The sequence below is a fragment of the Chiloscyllium punctatum genome, chromosome 39 (assembly GCF_047496795.1).
Source record: "Chiloscyllium punctatum isolate Juve2018m chromosome 39, sChiPun1.3, whole genome shotgun sequence".
NCBI lineage: Eukaryota > Metazoa > Chordata > Chondrichthyes > Orectolobiformes > Hemiscylliidae > Chiloscyllium > Chiloscyllium punctatum.
In genome coordinates, this window is record NC_092777.1 from 60,258,406 (window position 1) to 60,273,753 (window position 15,348).

Sequence of the window (15,348 nt, forward strand, 5' to 3'; positions counted from 1 at the left end):
ATGAATTAATGTCTCAGTTCGAGGTTCATAGGAATGATTTTAGAGCCATAATGGATCAAGGAGATCAAAGTTGGGAACTAAATGTTCACCAGTATGTGACGTTTGCAAAGGACATGCAGGAAGGAAAAGCTGATGGAGTTAGGTAACCAGCATATGGTTCAGAACAGCACCAACAGCAACAGGGTCCAGTCAGACTGTCTCTTCTCCTGCCACTAAGACAATGGGAAACCACTATCGAAAAGGAAAACATTGCCCTGGATTTCAATACGATTACAAGCCAAAGACCTACCTTTGGGTGGAATGCTCATCTGTGAAAACGTATTGTATGAAACTTACTGAAACTCATTGCTAGTAAACGTCTCTGCAGAACAGTTTGCTACCAAACAGTTCCTGTGAACACAGACCCATAATTTCCAACTGGGAATAAGCTCTGGCTGAATGGGACTTTAGCCCACCATGGAAATGTTCCCCTCAGCAAGCTGCTGTCGAAATGGATCACCACATCTCTTTCAGCTCGGCTGTGTGGCAGAACACTGCACTTTCTCACGACTGTGTGAACAAATCCCTTTTTAATTCTTTAGTGGTTATTCTGCATGTATACTCTGTTGGTCTGGAGTCCCTCTCAAATGGAAAAAAAGCCTCTCCACATCTACCCTACCAAACCCTTTCATATTTAAAAAAAGAAAAACCTGAGAGTTTCTTTCCAGTGAGAAAAGTCCCACCCTGGCTTAATCTTTTCTAATATTCTGGAAAAGCAGCCAATTGATGGAATAGCAACTTATCAGATCTTTGTCCAACTACAGACAGTGCCACAAAACTTCACTGTATGCAAGTTCAGACAAGATTAATGCAAATACATTTCATATTTTGCATATTTTACAAGAGAGCAGGGCCTCAAACTTAGAAGAGGGAGGAATGCAAGTAAAAGATTTAGATTTAATTAGAAATTCAAAAGAACACTGACATTGTTGGCAAAGTAGGTAGCTTGGTAGCAAATGTGGTTCAATACTAAAGTGAAACTTTGGTCCAAATAACAAGGAAAATTGGTATAAATTAACAGATACTATTCTGAAGAACATGCAGGCGTATAAAGGTCTGGGTGTATATATACATTCATTATGAAAGGTGGCAAGACTGATTGAGAGAGCTGTTAATAAAGCAATCAGTATTTCAGCTTCATTAATAAGGCCACGGAATACAAGAACAGGGAGATTTATATACACAAATATGACTTTGTGTAGGATATGGATTAGACTTCAGCTGGAGTATTGTGTACAGTGCAAGGTATCACACAATAGAATGGATGTGAACTCATCACAGAGAGTCAGGACGTGGAGGTATCGATGTTGGACTGGGGTGGACAAAGTCGGAAATCACATGACACCAGGTTCTAGTCCAACTGGTTCATTTGAAATCACAAGCTTTGGAAGAGACACCTGATTAAGGGCTACATTCCAAAAGCTTGTGATTCCAAATAAACCTGTTGGACGATAACCTGGTGTTGTGTGATTTCGGACTTCAATGGGGTGTCACAATGCTGGTCTTTTTACAAGGTTACTATGCCCTCGAGTTATTTTTCCCCAGAGGGGGTAATTGGCCAGATTCCAACTAGGCTGGGTTTGAAAGGTTTATTGGGGCCCTTTTAGTTTATCCCGAACAGATCATGCTTTAGCAAGAAAACTTTCAAGTCTTTTAAACAAACTGCTGTAATCAAGGGGGTGTGACCAGATGTTTAGCTCCGCAGGTCAGTTCAGTTCAGGGATTAGTTGAGTCAGAGTCATAGTTGAAACTGGAAGTTCTCTCCCTCCTCCTGCCCTTCTGACATTGTGACCTGTAAGCTTTTTGCGTCATGGTTTACTCTTTGTGCTAAGGGGTGTGCTTATGGGGACTGTTGCAAGTATTATTGGAACAGCATCATTGAGTCAGGATAGTCTATCGGGTTTTGGGTAGGATAAGTTACCCAGTATTCTATTTTCTGTTCTGTGTGTTTCATTCTGTAATTTTGTAAATAGATCCTGTTTGTTGAAAACTTGGCAAATGGATCAGCTGATTCACTTTGGGAATATCCACTATACACTTACCAAAAACAAACAGCAAAGTTACGGTCTGGGCTACCTGCTTAAAAATGTTTTGATGGGTTTGGCCTGGTCCCTAACAGGAGAGAGAGCAGAAGAGGGTTGTCAGAATGGTTCCAGGGATGAGAAGCTTCACTTATGAGGAAGATTGGAGACGTTGGGGTTGTTTACCACAAAAAAAGTTTTCAAATTCACAAAAAGGGTCTGGACACAATAGATAGGGAGAATCTGTTCCCATCTGGAAAAGGTTGAAAACTAGACAGCACAGAAGCAGGTACAAGGCCAGAGAAAGATCTCTACCCAACAAGTAGTTAGGGTCTAAGACACACTGTCTTGGGATGTGGTGAAGACAGATTCAATTTGGGACACTCAAGAAGACATTGTATGGTTATTTCTATTTGCCATGATTGAATGGCGGAGTGGACTCGATGGGCCGAATGGCCTTACTTCCACTCCTGTGTCTTATGGTCTTATTTAAGTAATGTGCAGGGTTATAGGGCAAAGGCAGGAGATGAGGGCCCAATTAAATTGCTTAGAGAGCTGGTGTAGACATGACGGGCCAAATGGCCACCATCTGTACCACAATGATTCTGTGAACCTCTGTGTAAGTCTGAAAGAGTTCTGACAGCTGGGAAGGGTTGTGGTTAATCCTATTCTCAAACTAAACAGGAAGTTGGATTCAAAATTATTGTGAAATGATCTCCGTTAGATGTTGGGAATTGCAACCTGCTCTGTCTTCTGATTCTGTTGGCTTATCCCTGCAATGTATTAGGTGTTCCAAACCAACCTTTATAATCTTGTAATACTTCAAGATCTGTTACATTTTACTTTTACCACCTCAAGAATAAACATTACTACGTTTTATGGATGGCAGTTATCATAGAGAATCCCTACAGTGTAGAAACAGGCCATTTGGCCCAAAAACAGACCTCCGGAGAGTATCCCACCCAGACCTATTCTTCCTACCCTATTACTGTACATCTCCCCTGACTAATACACCTCATCTACACAACCCTGGACACTAGGGGCAATTTCGTATGGCCAATTCACCCTACCCTGCACATCTTTGGACTGTGGGAGGAAACCGGAGCAAACCCACGCAGACACGGGGAGAGCGTGCAAACTCCACACAGACAGTCGCCTGAGGCTGGAATTGAACCCGGGTCCCTGGCACTGTGAGGAAGCAGTGCTAACCACTGAGCCACCATTTCATGTTTCTTAAAGGTGCAGAGAATATGAAGCAGTTTGTGAAGAAGTCAGAGGAGGTGCTGAAGGCATAACTAAAGAGCTGGGTTTGGAAGGTGTCTCTGAAGGTGAGGAAAGAGGTAGCAAGATTGAGAGATATAGGGATCTTCCTCAGGCTGTTCTGCAGTGGAAGTACAAAGGGGCAAGAGAGATGAAGGCACGGCCAGTGTTCCGAGTGACACGGGTGTGGACGATACTCAGTTCTAGGAATTGGAAGTATTAAAACTGTGAAAACAGACTGATGAAGACAATTATGATAAATGGGCATAATTCTGGGGCAGACAGGACATGGACAGTGAAACTATGGAAGATTTGAAGCCTGGCTGTACATTATTTGAGGGGAACAAGGGTGTGAGTGGGGGAGCTGATAGCGCCAATGAATCTTGGCTATGGATCGGATGCTGAGTTCAATTAGCTTCCTGTAAAGAAAATGACAACTTCTGTGGTTTACTAAATTACGATTTTGGAGCTGCTGGTTTTGGGTCACAATGTATTTCAAGCTTGGTTTTTTTTTCTCGAAAAGGTACTCATTTGGGAAGTACTGAAAGAATGATTTAATGGCAGTTCCACTGATTTCAAACCATTCTACAGACAGTCAAAAGCCAGTGCAGTGCCTTTTGAGAGAACAGCTTTCAGTCAAAGAATGGAAGAGAGAAAAAAAAGGAACAAAATGACTAGGCTCTGACAGAGGCTTCAGTTCCCTCAGAAACCCAAGGAAGAAAATGTTGAGGATTATTGCAGGAAGCTGGTGTTTCTGAATGCTCCTCACTGGGTACAATACCCTGTTCTCACTTTCGATCGAAACATTAGGTGGAGCCTTTTTGGGGGTTGGGGGGGAGTAGGGGCAGACCCTTCATTCGGTGGGGTACTGCAACGTCCAAACCCCAAATGGCTTTCTGCTTCCTCACAAAGTTATTTCTGGCTGGGACAGCCCACTGCCAAACGTGGCTCTTAAGTGACCAATCCAGGGGTTTGGCCTGTGGTCGCCGTTGGTATGAACCCTGGAGTTGGTACAGTAAGATGCCAACCATGGCAACTCCTCCCCCGCAGGCAGCCTCGGGGGTGGGGTGGGGTTCAGGTCTGGGAGTCTGAGCGAGGAACTGGACATTCTGGGGGGGTGCAGCACGGACAGCCACTCCTCACTTTGCCTCCTGCCCTCATCTCCCCAACAACCATGACCTGTTGAGAATGCTGACCCCTCTGCATGCATCCCATCATAACGTATTGACTTAGGTTGCTCCGGGATCTTGTGACTCTGGGGATGGGATGGGGGTGTTCTTCTGTCTACAGCCGCGATATCCTCTGTGGCACAGCCGAGTGCAGGAGCTGCCTATGTGTCACCAGCAGAGCCTCAGGCATGACCCCTTGCTCCAACGGTCTCAAGTCCAGGCAAAAGCCAGCCCCCAATTTGTGAATGGTCTGGTCAACATTCCCTAGAAGAGGGTCAGAGGTGAGGGAGAGCACCGCCCCCCCTCCCCAAAAAAAACCAACAGCTTAAAACTGCTCTGCCTGTTGAAATTCACTTCTCCAAAAGTCAAATATCGTGACAGAAGATGGTAGGAAGAGAATTGGGCGAGGATGTTTCTAAAATGGCACATCTGGGCTCCAGAATTGAATGGAAGAAAGCAGATTGTTCAGTTCAACAGAATGAATCAATCTATCTTGAAGCTAAGCAAATGTTCATCATCATCCTCGTGTGTATAGGGATTTGCAAATGGTACAATGTATCAAACCTGAGTTCCAATATGAGAACTAGCAACAGATTGCATAAGGCCTGAGATTATTTCCTTTTGAGGTAAATACTACTTAAATTGTACTGTTTACTCGCTTATGATTGATTGAACTGTAAAGTGATCCAGAGTTGATACAGCATTCCATATGTCAAGGTAACAAAGTGAAACAATGTAACTGCATCCTTGCAAACACTGATATAAGATTTGGGAATATGAACACCTTTTTATGTGGGTAATAATCAGTTTAAGTGAGTTCAGACCTTGGGTTGATGCGGCTGGATGTAATAGGGACAGATTAAGTTTTTATGTGTGAACAAGTTTACTGCAGTTTGGTATTTGAAAATCTCTCATAATTTGCAATCTTGCTGTGGGGCTTCATCCAGTGAAGGAGCATTTCAGAAAAACACCAGGGAGCAGATCTAGTTGCTTTAATAATGTTGAGGCCGATACCCTGGGGTGAACAAAGACCTTGGTGAGATGCCATCTGTTTTGTGCAGAAATGCAAAAGCAAGGCATTTCACTGATCTATCCTTTAGTCTATAGTTCATTCAGTACAGTTCAAAGAAAAAAAAACGTTGTACAGAGACTGAAAAGGAAATTATATTAATGAGTGTGTCCATTGATCTGGTTTTGAGCTCTTGATAGAGGAAGTCACAGTGAGGAGACCAGTCTCCTGCCTTTAATGTGTCTCATCTGTAATTTTTTTTTAAAAAAGGGTAAACTGCTTTTGTGAGGACACTTCAGCAGAATAAATGAAAAATGTGATTGGACCTTGCAGCAGGGATTTCTGGGTAATTATGTGATGCAGCAGGGATTTCTGGGTAATTATTTGATCAGCAAGAGATCTCTCACTGTCACTACACTGTGCAGATGTTCCAGCTTTATCCACAATTTCATTTATAACTTTTTGTTTTGCTCAGTGAAATATGGGATGTGGGATAAAAATTGCAAGAATTGTTTATTTTCTTGGCAGCCACTGACTGTGCCAGTGAGCCTTGTGTTCTCCAGCTTAGGGATGAGTACGAGCAGCTGAACGAGTGTGTCCAGCTTAATGATGTGATTTCATGACTGCTGCAACCTAAAGGCAGTCACTTTTGTACAAATGTTCAACTTACAAACGCTCGTACACACACCCCAGGGATGTAATTTTAGAATAGATTACTTACAGTGTGGAAACAGGCCCTTCAGCCCAACAAGTCCACACTGACCCTCCGAAAAGCAACCCACCCAGACCCATTTCCCTACATTTACCCCTTCACCTAACACTACAGGCAATTTAGCATGGCCAATTCACCTAACCTGCACATTTTTTGGACAGTCGGAGGAAACCGGAGCAAACCCACGCAGACACGGGGAGAATGTGTAAACACCACACAGACAGTTGCCTGAGGTGGGAGTTGAACCCAGGTCCCTGGCACTGTGAGGCAGCAGTGCTAACGACTGTGCCACCGTGCCATAACCATCCTTCATGTACAGGCAGTCCCTGGGTTCTGATCCTGAGTCAGTTCACAAGTTGATTTGGACACAGGTTGAAACACAATGTGGGATAATCAAAAGCAGCTGTTGGTAACTATACGAATTGTATGCACGGTCAGACCTTTAAAATCGATGTTTCGGGCAAAAGCCCTTCATCAGGAATTCCTGCTCCTTGGATGCTGCCTGACCTGCTGTGTTTTTCCAGCACCACTCTAATCTAGACTCTGATTTCCAGCATCTGCAGTCCTCACTTTTGCCAAGGCCAGCATTTGCCCATCCTTAATTGGCCTTAAACTGATTGGCTCACCAGGCAATTTCCAAGGGCAATTAGAGTCAATGACATTGCTGTGGGTCTGGTGTCACATGTGGGGTAAGGACCGTTCTGGAGTCACTGGTTCAGGACGGCAGATTTCCTTCCCTAAAGGACATTAAAGAGCCCGTCATTTGAGTGTTTTTTTTCAACAATCAACAATTGCTTCCTAGTCACCATTGGATTAGCTTTCAATTCCAGATTTTATTCATTGAATTCAAATTTCACCATCTGCCACGTCCTGTTCGTTCTGATGTCAGTTATCAGGAAGTACTAGTCACTATTATTAGGGACTAAGTGGGTGAGTATTTGGACAAATGTGTACTCATTAGACAGAGGTGCACGTGTACAGAATAGGTAACATCTTTGAGGAAGTAACAAGTGAGGTTGCACTGAAATGTTTGTGGATGCTGTGTGTGAGGGCATCTGATGTGGCTTCACACCCAACTGTTAACAAGACACGGGACTTGAGCCAATGGCTTGGATAGGGGACTGATGAGGAGGTAGGAGAGTATGTACTAACATTGGCTTGTACTCAAACTGGCCAGATGTGACCACTAACGTCCTCAGCAATCTATTCTGGAACTCTGACATTTCACTGTTTACCAGTGACCTGGACGGAGGGGGTGAGAGTGCCATTTCTCTGAGTTTGTTGACTTGACTGTTGCCATATTGATTAATGAAGATGGGCTGCATGAACAAGGGTTATTCACTTGGATACAGAAGATTGAGGAATGATCTAACTGAAATGTTTAAGATTATTAAAAAGGTTATGGTGTAGATGGAGGGAAAGGACTTTCTCCAGTGAGGAGAGAGAGTCCAAAACAAGATGTAACAATGTTAAAATTGGATATTGGCCATTTAGAGACAATGTCAGGGATCATTACTTCACACAAAGTACAATGGGTTCTGGGACAGGATCCGGCTGGTAAGGGAGCTAGGTAGGAAGTCACAAACAAACCTAGGGGCCGGGGGTAACACCTTTGGGGGAGAGGGGTTGCTGGAGGGCAGTGGTGAGGAGACTGCGGGATGCACAATGGTTGGGGGAGATGGTGGTTGTGTGGTGGGTAGGCAGGGGTTGGGGGGGGGGTTGGGGAGTGGGTGGTATTGGGGGAAGGGAGTTGGCAGAGGGAGGTGAGGTGGTGATGGGGTAGGTGGGATTATGGGGGGTTAATGGTTGGGGGAGATGGTGGTCGTGTGGTGGGTAGGCAGAGGTTGGTGGGGGGGGGGGAGGTTTGCTGATTTTAGGGAACACAGACCCACTGTTGTGGAGGGGAATGGGAGCAGGTTGGGGAGGGCAGGAAAAGCCTGGGCTGTGTTATCCATCATATTTTACATGCTCTTTGCCAGAAGGATATCTAGTGATGGCCTGGGTTTTATAGTCCCCTGTTTCTGGTTCATATTATTACTGGCATTTTGTTCCACAGTCCAAGTTTCAAACCAAATTAATGAAGCTATCACAGAAGAGTCATGTCTATCCTTCCCAGGTATCCAGTAAAGCTCATTAATGAATCAGAGAGTCACCTTCCTTCAGTACAACAGTCCCCCACTTAGCTCTGTGCTGGCCCTCTGTGACAGCAACTCAGCTTGTCCCAGTCCTCCATTTGTTCCCCATTGCCTGGAAATCTTTTTCCTTCAGGGAATTATCTAATTCCCTTCTGAAAGTCATGACCGTAGCCATCTCCACCACAGTCTGCAGCTGTGCATCTCATATTTTAACCACTTGCTGCACAGAACGGACTTTCTTCATGTCACCTCCGTGTCCTCTGGTCCTTGATCCTTCAGCCAATAGCAACACTTGTTCACTACCTACTCTGATTGGACTCCTCACGGTTCTTGAAAACCTCCATCAAATCTCTCAAGCATCTCTAAAGTGGGAAACCTCAGCTTTGCCAATCTCAGTGAGTGAAATATCGATTGCTAGATTTCTTTCCTTTTTAGAGACATAAAATCATAGGGATGCACAGCATGGAAATAGACCCTTCTTCCAAGTCGCCCAGATATCCTAACCTAATGTAGTCCCATTTGCCAGCACATGGCCCACGTCTCTCTAAACCCTTCCTATTCATATACCTATCTGGATGCCTTTTAAATGGATGTAGGTTTGCTGGCTGAGCTCGAAGGTTCCTTTCCAGACATTTTGTCACCCTACTAGGTAACATCTTCAGTGGGCCTCAGGCGAAGCACTGTACATGATTCCTGCTTTCTCTTTATATGTTTGGGTTTCTTTGGGTTGGTGATGTCATTTCCTATGGTGATGTCATTTCTGCTTTCTATTTATATGTTTGGGTTTCTTTGGGTTGGTGATGTCATTTCCTGTTCTTTTTCTCAGGGGCTGTTGGATGGGGTCTAACTCGATGTGTTTGTTGATATCGTCTGGGAATGAACTTTCTAGCTCAGTGAGCAAACCTACATCCAGAATCTCAACCTGAGCTACAAATCTTCTCGAAACTCGCGAATGTCTTTTAAATGCTGTAACTGTACCAGCCTCCACCACTTCCTCTGGCAACTCATTCCATACACGCACCAGCCTCTGCATAAGAACATTGCCCCTTAGGTCTCTTTTAAATCTTTCCCCCCTCACCCTAAACCTATACCCTCTAGTTCTGGACTCCCCTCACTGTGGGGAAAAGATCTTGTCTATTTATCCTATCCATGCCTCTCATTTTCTTAGAATTTTCTTTACCTTTTCTAACTCAGCAACTCTGAAGTCAAATAAAATGTCCAACTGTTCCCCAGCTAACATCAGCTAATTATGTACATACACGGGACCATCTGTACTGTCATCACACAACAAATTAATTTGTTGGCCATCAAGGAAGTGGAACCTTTTAACACAATCTCAGTTTTTCTTCCAATTGCAGTTATGGCATTGCCAAACCAGTACATCAGTGCTTCTGAGATTTGGATTCTTGCTAATGCTGCCTACCGTGAGTAAAAATAAACAATAATAAACTTAATAGAATCATCCTTGTTTATACTTTAAATGTATATTGTTTGCACTAAAAAATAATCAAAACTAACTCAGCGGAAATCGAATTAATCCTCAAATGGTTAAACAGCAAGAAACACACATGCTGCATTGCTTCATTGCATTTTGGATTGAAATTAGTGTAATTAATACAACAAGCGAAGCAGTAGCAATGAGTAAGTTAGGATTTGCAGTTAGGACACAATGAAATGAATTCATCTGAATGGAATTTTTACAGCTAAGAAATTATTTACAGTTTGGAAATGTGAATTATGATGCATTTTGTCAAATAACCTGCTGAACTGAAGGAGGAGTGTGTCCATGTGTAATGTTTTGTCCCTATCCTTCTGTTTCCCAGAGGTGGGATTGTAGGACAAGGAGTTAACACAGAAACTACTCCCCTTCTGCACTTCTCTCTGACTGATTGTCATTAGTTGCTCTGAGAGGCAAGACAGGCTGATTGTCTTGAAATGCCTTTCCCCTTTCCTGTAATAAACTGCTCTACCTCCATTTAATAGATATTTGTCCTGAGAACAGAAGAGATCATATAAAGATCAGTTCTATAACTGCAACACAATTCCTTGTTGTACAATGATTGTCCGCTAAATGGACAGCTATCATTATAAAGTGCACATTCATGCAATTGGTGGATCAGTTCACGATTTTTAAAGAAGTAGTTACTTTAAGTAAGTTTCTGAATGATCATTTTAATTCATATTCTGAGACTTCAGTAGCTATGAGGTGATTAAATCTGGCTCCCTTACTGTGGTAACAGAAAAACTACATAAATGATTACTTTGTTGGGAGCAGAAAACATAAGGAGTGGGAGGAGAAGGAGGCCATTTGGCCCATCAAACATGTCCCACCATTCATGGTTGATCTGTCCTAGGCCTCAACTCCTCCTCATAGCCTTAAAGTCAGTTAGTTATATTATTTCTGTCTCTACATTACATGTTCATTGTCCAGGGCTTGTTATCACTATGAGGATGAAGACCGAATTGAAGGCAGCCAGCTCCATAATTACCTCAGATAGTATGGGGATTGATCACCTTTTCTGGTGATCACCCCAGCCATCGCACCAACTAAGCTCATCAACACCCAGTTCAAAGTAATGGAAGGTGAAGGATGACCACTCCAAATCAACCTTAGCTCAAGCCAAAGTGATTAATTTCCCTCACATTATGGAAAATATAAGACTATGCATGTTCCTTTTTAGTAAAGAGACAGTGAGATGAAATCATTCAGCAAACATAGCTAAATGATCCTTCAGAGTATTTTAAGACTTGCAGCCCTGTGTTTCTGAGTGTTGTGTTTTGTTGCAGTTTGATCACACACACACGTGTTAAATCACCATGTTAGAAGTTGTACTTTGCAAATGTTAAGGAAAGGAAAATAAAGCACACACACAGTTACCCTGTGACCTGAAAGGAGATCACATTGGTGCCAAAACACATCATCACTGTTCTGAAAGCGTTAATGGAGTAAAGCCTTTAGGATGCTTCTTAAATGTGAAGTAAGACTTACATGAGAGATACCTGCGTTGTTTGAAGTGCTCTGTAAAATGAAAACTAACTTGAGATCTGCTCTTTAAAACAAACCCTCTGTTGATACACTGTCTGTCCAGTCTTATGTTGAGATTTTGAATGTTCATCAAACATTAAAGCTACTAATTTCACTGCAAATTAAAATTAGAAAGTCTGTTGTAAAGTGTTTTTAAATATCACTGATAACAAGAACTCATTGCAGGAAATAGTGCTGGGCAAAGGAAGTCGACCATCTGTCACTCCGTGGACTGTCAAATCTAAACTCAAGTCTGTTTTGAAATGTTGTTATGTGATATTTGGCCTCTTTTTCCATGCCGGCCATGATTCAGTGGATAGCAATCTTTCCCAAGTCAGAAGGTTAAGCCTCAACACAAGTCCACAATCAAACCTCGGATGATACTTCTGTGTGGTACTAAGGAAGTGCTGCATTGTCTGCTATGCCCATTTAAATATCTTACCCATTTGTTGTGTCATTTCTGAACTAGCTTCTTTGATTTCAACTCCTCATGTAATTTGGAGTCACTGGCAAAGTTGATCCTTTTACAATAAGGGTTTGAATTCAATTCATTTCTACAAACCACTGACAGCAATGATTCCATTTCTTGCCCTTGGAGTACTCAGTGTTGCCCCTAACCTCAGGATGACTCCGTCAACAAAAGTCCATCAATGTTCGACTTTCAACAAGTTCCTTACCGTGGGACTATGGCCATGTTAAACTAATCTTCCTTGTCCCTCTCCACCTATCAGCAGGATGGATGAGCATACCACTGTTTTCCAAGGTCTTGCCACAGTCACCCAGGTTCCATTTCAATCTGTCTAATCACGTTGGAAGTGTAAAGGCTTCCTTTCCAATTCTGGACTCTCACACTTTTATCTCTGAGGTCCCTCAGGGATGAATCTGTGTCCTCTCCATCTGCATGCTGTCCCATGATGATATCATTCTCAAACACATTGGGTTTTTACACTGATGACTCTCATTCACCACTACCTCTCTGCTGCCTGCCTGACATCCAGTCCAGGATGAACAGAAAGCTCCTGCAAGTAAACATTGGGAAGCCTGAGGCCATTGCTGCTGGTCCCTGTTACAGATTCTCTTCCCCAACCACGGGCTCCGTCCCTCTACATGAGGCAGCAGCTAATCGTTAGCAGCCTCAGTGTGATAGTTCACACATAGTCGGAGCAGGAGGAGAGCACACAGGCCCTTCAGCTTGCTCTGCCATTCAATAAGATTATGGCCAATCTGTTTGTATTCCACATTCCTCCCTAAGCAACCTCTGACTTCCTTGCCTGATGAGAATCTGTCAGCCTCTATCTTAAAAATATTCAATGTCCCTGACTCCACTGCTCTCTGATGCAGAGGTCAGCTCCCAAGTCCACCATCATTCGGATGGTGCCCACCTTGGTTACACTGCCTCCATTGGCTCATCTGCTGCTGAAACCCTCACCAACGCCTTTGTTGCAGCCTCTAGAATTGAACACACACACTCTTGACTGACTTTGCACACTCTACCCTGGATAAACCGAGGCCATTCTAGACTCTGTTCATACCCTTACTCTCACCATCTCCGGTCTGTCCATTCTCCCTGTGGTTAGTAAGTCACAATAGCTCCTGAACAAGCAACACCTCTGGTTTCAAAGATCCCTTTGTTTTCAAATCCCTCCATGGGCTTTCCCCTCCCTAAATTTATAATCCACTCTAGCCTCAAAACGCTTTAGGATGAGATCAGATTAGATTAGATTCCCTACCATGTGGAAACAGGCCCTTCGGCCCAACAAGTCCACACCGACTCTCCGAAGAGTAACCCGCCCAGGCCCATTCCCCTACCCTATATTTACTAATGCACCTAACACTATGAGCAATTTAGCATGGCCAAACCACCTGACCTGCGCATCTTTAGATTATGGGAGGAAACTGGAGTACCTGGAGGAAACCCATGCAGACACAGGGAGAAAGTGCAAACTCCACACAGACAGTCGCCCGAGGCAAGAATTGAACCTGGATCCCTGGCGCTGTGAGGCTGCAGCGCTAACCACTGAGCCACTGTGCCGCCCCAAGATACCTGCATTTATTTAATTCTGGCCTTTGGAAGAACCGGATTTTAATTGCTGGATCATTGGTGATCCTGCCCCCAGCCACCAAGGCCTGAAGCTCTAGAATTCCCTTCCCAAACCTCTCCGTCCTGTTTTCCTTCTTTAAGATGCGCCCCACCTCCTTGGCTACTGTTTGGAATGTTGCGTTATGATGGCTTTGAGCCAAGTTTTGCTTTGTAACACTCTTGTGAAATGCCTGAAATGTTTAGTTATGATAAAGGTGCTACATAAATATAAGTTGTTACTTAACTCGAATCATCACTGCTTTGAGCTCAAACAATTTTGTGTCGAACTTTGCCAAATGGTTTTTGGAAATCTCGAGACACAGTGCAATTAGCTCTTCATCCAGAGTGGTGATCAGCCAGTTACTGTGCATTGAAAAGTGGAGCAGAAAAGCTTAGAATCATTAAAAAAAACCCAATGTTGCCCGGGGGACTAGCAGGATGTTCCTATGGAGGTGGGTTAAATAACCTTCCTGATCTGGATTTGTTTCATGTCAGAATTGCAGGACCCTGCAAAACTAATCTGCTGGAATCATAACTAAAAAGGAAAACAGTTAGCTTGCTTTTGGTGAAGAGTGTCAGACTTGCACCGTTTGCTGCTGAACCACAAATGGAATAAATGCATGGTCCTTGCTGTGGTCACATAAAGACCTATTGCATCAATGTCAATCTGAGTTTTATGTTCATATGCGTTTATGGAGTCTGAATATATTTGTCATGGATTTTAAATATCGTCAACAGTTTAAGAACTATTCCTCTCTAGTATTAGTGGAACTATTCCTCTCTAGTATTAGTGGACTTTCACTGAATACAGCTAAATGGGATACGTAGTCTCTCTTTCTTATTTCTTAAGAAAGCTGGTGGGAGTAATGCAGGGTGACTAACTCTTCAGTTTTCCCCTTCCTTGTGGGAAAACTGCTTGACATCTTGCTAAAGTCAGCATTACCATGGCATCTTGTCATACTGTGAGGCTGTACCATGTTACAGGAATGAGCTTAAACACCACCCACAAATCCTCCACCCTGTCAATCCTTTCTTTTGCAAAACAAAGAGACTCTTAGCAACTTAGTCACTGCATGCAGGAAGGATGAACCCCCTCAAATCCTGCTGACAAGAGATGTACAGCTTCTCTGGATACAGTCAAGATCATCTCATAATCAAAACGAATAAAGAAGTATTTTATTGTTTTAGAAGTGTAGAAATCGGTCTGTTATGATTCAAAAATATTTGACTTCCCTCACGTTTCTGTGAGGAACCAGGCTGGCTTTATTTTCTACACTGTGCTATAAATTCCCACAATATAACACACAATTTGCCACAGGCAAGCATGTCAGTTAGATATACTGGATGCACACTTGCCTTTCCCATCAGTGCTGGGGGCTCTGTGTCTGGGAATAACCTCTAATGTTAGATTATTTCTTTATAACCCTGAAAAGAGCACCTAAAGGAAACCACTTTCTGAATAAATTTTAATTCGAAACCCTTAGACAATGTTGAACTGGAGATGGATGTTTGAAGCCACCTACATAAATTGTGTCTGACCTATATTTTGTTCAGTTCTACAGTCTCAGCCCAACTATTTCCTGAATCAAAGTGTTGTGTTATAAGCTGCTTCTACACGTGCAGACAGCCTAGATTTCCTAAATGTGACATCAATGTGTCTCTATTTCAGCGACACTCACCACTTTTGGCTTGAATGGAGGCTGTATCTCTCTTTGTTCCAGTTTCTCCCAATCAATTCTCCGGAAGAAAGCATGATCTCGAATATCTCTCTCTCCCTCCGCTCCACAGCCAAGACGCTTTGCTGGATGTTTCGTCATTAGCTGCAAAAGAGATTTTTTTTAAAAAGCTTGAGATAAAATAAATCAGGTCACTGAAGATAGCTTGCAAGGTGCGTGCTT

At 43.2% G+C, this 15,348-nt stretch overlaps 1 protein-coding gene across 4 annotated transcripts in view; it reads right to left on the reverse strand.

Annotated features, from left to right (window-relative positions):
- LOC140464124 (protein kinase C alpha type) overlaps positions 1-15,348 on the reverse strand; it is a 403,957-nt gene that overhangs the window by 12,158 nt on the left and 376,451 nt on the right. For 2 of the 4 annotated variants that reach the window (XM_072558878.1, XM_072558877.1), the window contains 2 exons: positions 15,130-15,270; positions 11,335-11,364 (listed from right to left, as the gene is read on the reverse strand). In XM_072558878.1, coding sequence (XP_072414979.1) covers positions 11,335-11,364; positions 15,130-15,270 — 171 coding nt within the window. The remainder of the gene's footprint in view (positions 1-11,334; positions 11,365-15,129; positions 15,271-15,348) is intronic. The other 2 variants (XM_072558880.1, XM_072558879.1) reach the window with 1 other exon arrangement.